Raw genomic sequence first — 7,316 nt, 5'->3', positions numbered from 1 at the left:
GAGGGGAGGACCAAAGTTGTTGAGCAAAAAAAAAGGACACCTGGCAACCTTCTGTGCTGGGAAGCCCAGGGTGGGATTCTACATGTGCAAGCGTGTGAGTGTGAGTGCACACGCACACATGGACATACGTGCATACAGACACACACGCATGAATGAACACAGACAGACACACACACCCCACGGACATAAACACACATGCACACTCACACATACACATGAACACTCGCACACGTGGCCACAGAGACACGCACATGCACACAAGAACACACATGCACACTCACTCCCCCCCACAGACATAGACACACACACATACACACACGTAAACATGAACACACACGAACAGAGACATACACACACATAGACACACACAGACACACACGTGAATGCATACAAACAGACCCACAAGAACAAACATGAACACTCACACAGACACACACACATGGACATTCACGCACACAGACATGCACAGGCAAATTGACATGGATATGGACTCACACACACACACATGCACACTTACGCATGGACACACCCAAATAGACACACACGCCCACGCCCAGATGTAAGTGTGCGTGGCTATCTTGCTCAGGGTAGAAATGTGCCTGGCTATCTTGCTGCAGCTGATAATCCAGGCAGGGTCAAAGCTGCAGATCAGCCGGGGAGCTGAAAGTGAAGTTTCAAAGTTTCTCTTTCCCTGGCTCACTCTCACTTTCGGCTGCGATTCATCCCACCAGCCCGCACATAAAGGGCAGCCTCCCTCTGGCGGGCACAGTCCAGTCTGGCCCAGACGCGAGGCAGGTCTCTCCCGGAGCCGGGCCCTTGGACACCTTGGGAGGAAAGGCAGAGCCGGGAGAGGAGCGTCCCTACCGGGCTAGGATGGGCACACGGCCGATCGCAATGAGGTAGGGGACCGGGGCGCCGGGGGAGGGGGGTGCAGCGCGAGCAGGGACTAAATTCCGACTCGGGACGTTAGGTGGCGATTAATTTGCTAATCGAGCAGTCGAGGGCATTTCCCTAGTCCTGAAGGAAGGGCAGGGACAGCGCTGGCTTCCTGCTCGTGCGGAGTCTCAGCTCGGCTGCCGCGCCGCATCCTGGAAGGGACGGAGCAGCCGGTCCCCCGGGTCTCCGCACAAGCCCCCGTCCCCGCTGCCTCCTGCGTTATTAGGGACGGGGAGCTGGCGGCGAGAGCACGCCGGTTCGGACCCACCCACCGCGAATGCTGCAGGCCAGAGCGCCGCGGGGAAAGGCAAACTTTTGGAGGCTTCGCCGTATAGAACGTGGCAGGCGCGTTACTCGGGAACCTCTCCCTCCCCGCCACGAGAACGCCTAGAAAACAAAGCCCTGGCGTCCGCCCTTCCTGGCTTTCAAAGCCTGTCCTGTCCCCAGACAGATGGGAAACCCAGCGGCAGTCGCTGGTCTGGAACCCAAAGGCATTGTTGGGAGGCAGGCAACTCGCCCGGTCCTCTACCTGCTGCCTTAGCACAGCTGCCGCTCTCCCTTCCAGGCTCCCCCGCGCCCTGCCAGCCCAGCTGGGGCTGCCTGGAATGGATGCTCCTCTGCCCAGAGCAGCGGGGACTGCCCTTGGCTGCCAGCTGGGATGCTACTGGTGGGCAAGCGGGACTGAGCCAGCAGCTTTGCATGGAGGTTCCCTTGTCCCTAATGAAGAGCAGCAGGGGAAAGGCGTGGGAGGGGGCTCGCGGGACCGGCTGCTCCGTCCCTTTCAGAACGCAGAGCGGCAGCCCTGGAGGTGGGGCGGAGAGGTTGTCCTGAGACCCAGCAGGGGACCAGAGACTAAGCCAGTGTCCTTGCACGCCGGCTGCTCTCAGTCATCTGAAGAGTGCAGAGCGGTGGGGGAGGAGGGGAGATTGAGTACTAGCTCCTGCTTCTCGGGCAGTCGACTACCCGTCCAGCTCCTTAATTCCGACAGCTTCCGAGCCTGCAATCCGGTTTGCAATCTCGGGGGCGGGGGTGTGCGTGCCCAGTCTCAGGTACCGTTGCTTCCTGGTGACTCTCCAGGCTGGTGACTCATTGGGTGAAAGCGAGCGCTTGGCCATCGGAGCTGACGCCTGTTTGCGTTGTTCTTTGGGCAGCTCCCCTGGCTGTGACTTGCCGGGTAGCACCTCCCTCTCGCTGGGTCTGTGTTCGTCCGTCCGTCCCTCAGCCTCCTTGGACGTGGCCTTTTTGGTGGTGGCACCGGCACTGAGCACTTCCATAGCACCTTCTGTCGGCCCCACGCTCCTACGGCCCCTCCTGTCCGCAGGGACTGAGCTCTCCCTTGGGGGATTCACTGTCCTCTCCCGCAGGGGGCTGAGGCCTGGGGGCGCAATGCGACGGAATTAGGGGAGCTTCTCCAGAACAGAGCAGGTCACTTTCTGGACATCCCCACATATATGAGGTTAGATGGTTCGTGGTTGCCTCCCCGCCCCCGGATATGTCCGGGGGGGTTCATGGTACCAGGGAGCCTGGCTGGTGGAAAATAAGAATTTAGAACATTGAGAGCAGCGCCAGTGACCAGTGTGGCGCTTGCAAGAGGCAGGTGATAGGACAAGCGGGGGCAGGTACAGTGCGGGGAAAGGTGGTAACTGGCCGTGGCTGAAACTTCACGGAGCTTTGAAAGGGGAGGGGGCGTAGGCCTGCAGGGCAGCAGAGGTCACAGAACACTGAGCAAAGGGCTCAGGGCAGACAATGTGGGATACTGGCGGAAGCCAATTCTCTCCACAAAACCCACAGCGGAGGCCACACTGGCTCTCCATTGACAGTAAACGGCGGCAGCAGGGTGGGGGAGAGAAAAAAAAAGTCTCTTGTAGGGTGGAAGTTTTTGTTGTCAAAATTGGGCATTTCCTCGACAGCAGTCGAATCGCAGTGCAAACGTTCCCCCTGTTTTGTTGCCAAAGGCAGGTTTGGGTGACAACATTTGGTAGTGGAGACCAGGCCTAAGGGTTTGGCTGCACAGCAGGAGCTCAGTACCCACTGCCCCCCAAGTTAGCGTGCAGCCCTGATCGAGTTTTCTTTTCCCCTCTCTCTGCAGCTCCCTGCCGCTGAAGGAGAAGCTGCAGGCCCTCCAGTGCCACTTCACCTGGGACTTTGAAATCAGGGACAAGGTGGACGCCGCTCACATCCTCCATACGGTGGCTCTCAGAGTTGCCCACACTCCCTACCCGAACCAGGCTGTGTTCCTGGCCATGAAGGCTTATCTCTGCCACCTGCAAGGGCGATATGAGGACGCTCTGCAAAGCCTTAGGGAAGCTGAAGAGTTCCTGGCCAGAGATCACCCAGGTAACGTCCCCCGCCAGGCCCTGGTCATTTACGGGAACTACGCCTGGATCTACTATCACCTGGCCCATTACGACGTGGTGGAGCGTTACCTGGACAAGGTGAGCCAGATCTGCCGCTCCCTGAACAGCCGCTCGCCATACGCAGCTCTGATCCCTGAGGTCCACGCACACAAAGGCTGGTCTCTCCTGGCGGCCGGCTTCCGCCACGGCCAAGAGGCCACGGAGTGTTTCCAAAGGGCATTGGCAGAAGACGAAGCCAATGGGGAATATCTTGCTGGGTCGGTAATCGCAGCCTATGCATTGTGGACCCACTTGTATGATCCTGTGTCTTGGGAGAAAGCCAAAAAGAAGTTGGGAGACATTATCCAGAAACAGCCACATAACTATGAAGCGAAGGTGTATTTAGCCCGGCTCATTAAGAAGGGAGATAGAGGCCAAGCTGAAGCCCTCTTGGAAGATGTGCAGAATAGCCGAGACCCTGAAGTCCTGAGGAATGCAGCCAAGTTCTTTCAATCAGAGTTCCCAGAGAAAAGAATTCCTATTCTACAGAGGGCAATATCGCTGGACCCCACGTACCATCTCCTGTACTACGACCTTGGTGTCTGCTACAAACAACAACTGGCGGTGGCCGACACGGGCAGGAGAGAAGAAATCTTGGCAGCGGCTACAGAGGCCTTCAAGAAGGCTGTGCGGATAGATCCCGCCTTTGTGTTTGCAAAGCTGGAGCTAGCTGAAATGCTCGGACAAAAGACACCTGGCTACCAAGAAGAGATTTATCTCAACCTCATGAGCGAGGTGTCCAGCCTCAGCAAGAGGTGCCAGCAGGCCGTCTACCTTCACTGGGGGGACTTTCTCCTCTACAAGCGGGAGTCCCTGCCCGAGGCAGCTGAGATGTACAAAGCCGGTTTCGCCATCCCAGACAAGTATCTGGAGAGACCACAGCTGAAAAGCAGGTTGCAAGAGGTGGCAGAGAAATTCCAGCAGAGCTCCCGGACCACGGAGGCAAAGGCCATTTGTGACTTCATTAACGCAAACGAACGCCCATGGGGGGAGAGGAAGTCCTCTGATGGCAACAGCAGAGCAGGAGGGTGGAGAAGTAGGGAAAATGGGGGATCCGCTACCTTCCTGGGGCGCACCAAGACCTGCTTCTGAACCAGCCCTGGTGTCCCACCCCTGTACCAACGCCGTCTGTGTGGCACCGGATTCTGGGTTCCTGCCTCGTTCAGACCCTGGCCCCTTCCTGCTGCTGCCTCTCATGATTCTCATCAGCGATTTGTATTGGCAGCCCCTGACATGCCCCAGGATCCCACCCAGCCTGGCCCCAGAGAGCCTGCGGCGGAGGGACCCAGCAAATCGACAGGGCAGCACAAGGGGACATGATTGCTCAGCCCAACAGACCGTGGTCTCAGCCCACCAGTGGCTCAGCCACGGCCGAGAGGGCCGGAAGCGTTGTGGAGCTGCACGGCTGTTTCCACTCAGAGGGGACGGAGCCCCCCTCCGGGTCTCTAAGCCTCTGGCAAACCTCCCCACAAGCTCTGCTGCTTTCTCACTCCCCCTGCGGGATCTCGGTGGGGAGTTTCCTCTACCCGTCTCTCCCGGAGCAGGCCCCCTGGCTGGCGTCTCAGAGGTTAGCGCGGTGGAAATCAAGCAGCTCCCTTTGTTCTCCGCTGGCGTGCGAGAACCCAGCATTGCTCTCCATGGGGGTGGCAGCTCAGGGGCGTCTGAGCATGGAGGGTCTTTTCCTAAAGGGCTGTAAGCTCCCGGGGAGGTGGGGAGAAAGGGGGTGCAGTGGTGCGGGTAAAGGCCTCTTACCTGGCAGGGTCACAAGCCCTGCTGGGGGTGCCCAGTTCCCAGAGCCCTCGAGTACAGGGAGCCCACCAGGTGCTAGGGAAGCCGCTCTCCCGGGCCCCACAGCCCTGCAGTGATGGGACCAGCAGACAGCCTGGGCCAGCAGGGTGCCCGTGAGCGGGGGCTGGGCTGGGGCTGGGGTGTGCACCCCAGGGTGGTGCTGGGGGCCTGTTTTGGTAGGAAGACTCCAGACTAGGGCCCTGCTTTCAGCCCCAATCCTGTTCCGCTGCAAACGTGGGCAGCCAGCCGGTGCCTGCCCCAGGGCTGTCCTGGGGTGGGGTCCCTCCCAGCGGCTCTGTGGGGTTACTAACCCTCGCCAGGCCGGGCCTCGGGCATCGGCATCGACAGACCAACACAAAGCAAAGCAGCTTTGCATCCTCTTTAGATCCACTGCCCCAGCCGTGGGCTCCGGGTGCTGCCCGTTCCCTCCTCCGCCCCACAGAACTAGGGCACAAACCAGGCTTTTAAAAAGTCCATTGTCCTTGCTCTGTCGCTCCCCTCCTTCCTTCCCGTCGGGCCGTGGGGCTCCAACTTTTTGGCCCGTGGCCCGCCTGGCTCAATGCAGAGCCAATCGGTTGCTAATAGCAACACGCCACTAATTACGTCCTTCTGACCCAGCTATTTTGCGAGTGCGGCCGCTGGGGGGAACCGTTCATGTGAACCAGTTAGAAAGGACACGTTCATGTGATTAAACCGATTAAACGCTTTAACGCTCTCGTGCGAGTTTGTCAAACGTCATTTTAAATAAACTGAAACATTCCGTCCAACAATAACGGTTTCGATGTTGTCGTTTTGCCAGCGGTGGGGAACCTCTTCCAGGTCGGGGGCCACGGACCCCAGAAAACTCAGTCGGGGACCATGCAAGTGAGGAGCAGAAAACCTCCAGAACCCCCCAACTGGGGACACCTCGTTTCTCTGGCGCTCCAGCCACACAGGGGGAGGGGGAGGGGCAGGAAGGACTGAGGGTCAGGGCTTCACATGGGCCCATTTACGTTTCTGGCGTTAATGGATTTTCTGGACCCCCCTTAGGCTTCGGGGTGGGGCCAAAAATGAGGGGTTCAGTGAGCTGCTCGTGTGTGGGATAGGTAGGGGGTGCAGATCTGGGCGAGTTGGGGTTCAGGAGGGAGCAATGGGGTGAGGTCTGGGTGGGAGGGATGGTGCAGGGGCAGGGGCTGGGTGAGTGAGGGAACATGGGAGGACATGGAAGGAAAGGACGGGGCAGGTAATGGAGGCCCCGGGGAACCGAGGTGAAGAGAACCCCGGGACGCCCACACCAGGGTAGAGCGTGGGTCGGGCTTGCCGCTGGGGGGTTTGTAAGGCCCAGGGAGGGTCGCGGAGCTCATGAGCAGGCGAGTTTAGGGGCAAGCCCCCACCTGCTTCCACTGGGAGCCGAGCTCCTGGTGTTAGGGCCCTGGGCCTGGGTCCGGGAGTGAGGGAGAGCCCGGACCCCACCCTGCCAGTGGGGGTTATAGGAACAGTACTGATAAAGCACACCTGGGCCACGGGTGACAGCATCCCTGACAGGTGTCTGTCCAACCTACTCCTAAATATCTCCAGGGATGGAGATTCCACAACCCCTTCCCCCTCCAGGCAATTTATTCCAGTGTTTAACCACCCCGACAGGTACAAAGCTTTCCCTAATGTCCAACCCAAACCTCCCTTGCTGCACGTTAAGCCCATTGCTTCTTCTCCCGTTCTCAGAGGCCAAGGAGAACAATTTCCTCCCCTCCTCCCTGTGACACTCTTTTAGAGACCTGAAAACCGCTAACATGTCCCCTCTCCGTCTTCCCTTTTCCAAACTAAACAAGCCCAAAATTCCTTCAGCCTTCCCTCATAGTTCATATTTTCTAGACCTTTAATCATTCTTGTTATTCTTCTCTGGACCTTCTTTAATTTCTCCCCATCTTTCTTGAAATATGGTGCCCAGAACTGGACATGACACTACCACTGAGGCCTAACCACCACAGAGCAGAGTGGAAGAATGACTTCTTGGATGTGTCTAGACTGGCCACTTATCCGGAAAAGCAGGCGCTTTTCTGGAAAAACTTGCCAGCTGTCTACACTGGCCGCTTGAATTTCCGGAAAAGCACTGACGATCTCATGTAAGATTGTCAGTGCTTTTGCGGAAATACTGTGCTGCTCCCGTTCGGGCAAAAGTCTTTTTCTGAAAAACTTTGGCGCAAAAGGGCCAGTGTA

At 58.1% G+C, this 7,316-nt stretch overlaps 1 protein-coding gene across 1 annotated transcript; it reads left to right on the top strand.

Annotated features, from left to right (window-relative positions):
• The first annotated feature begins 622 nt into the window (after positions 1–622).
• Positions 623–5,881, top strand: LOC142827959 (interferon-induced protein with tetratricopeptide repeats 5-like). Its single transcript, XM_075924715.1, has 2 exons — positions 623–899; positions 3,026–5,881. The coding sequence occupies exons 1-2, from the start codon at positions 874–876 to the stop codon at positions 4,422–4,424; spliced, it is 1,425 nt and encodes a 474-aa protein (XP_075780830.1). The 5' UTR covers positions 623–873; the 3' UTR covers positions 4,425–5,881.
• The last annotated feature ends 1,435 nt before the right edge of the window (positions 5,882–7,316 follow it).

This window comes from Pelodiscus sinensis, chromosome 1 (assembly GCF_049634645.1).
Source record: "Pelodiscus sinensis isolate JC-2024 chromosome 1, ASM4963464v1, whole genome shotgun sequence".
Taxonomy (NCBI): domain Eukaryota; kingdom Metazoa; phylum Chordata; order Testudines; family Trionychidae; genus Pelodiscus; species Pelodiscus sinensis.
Note: the sequence above shows the minus strand (reverse complement) of the source record. Positions and strands in the feature narration are given on the sequence as shown.

Coding starts and splice junctions, on each gene's coding strand:
- LOC142827959 (XM_075924715.1), top strand. CDS start 874: ATGGGCACACGGCCGATCGCAATGAG. Junction 900..3,025: donor ACACGGCCGATCGCAATGAG/GTAGGGGACCGG, acceptor CTCTCTCTGCAG/CTCCCTGCCGCTGAAGGAGA.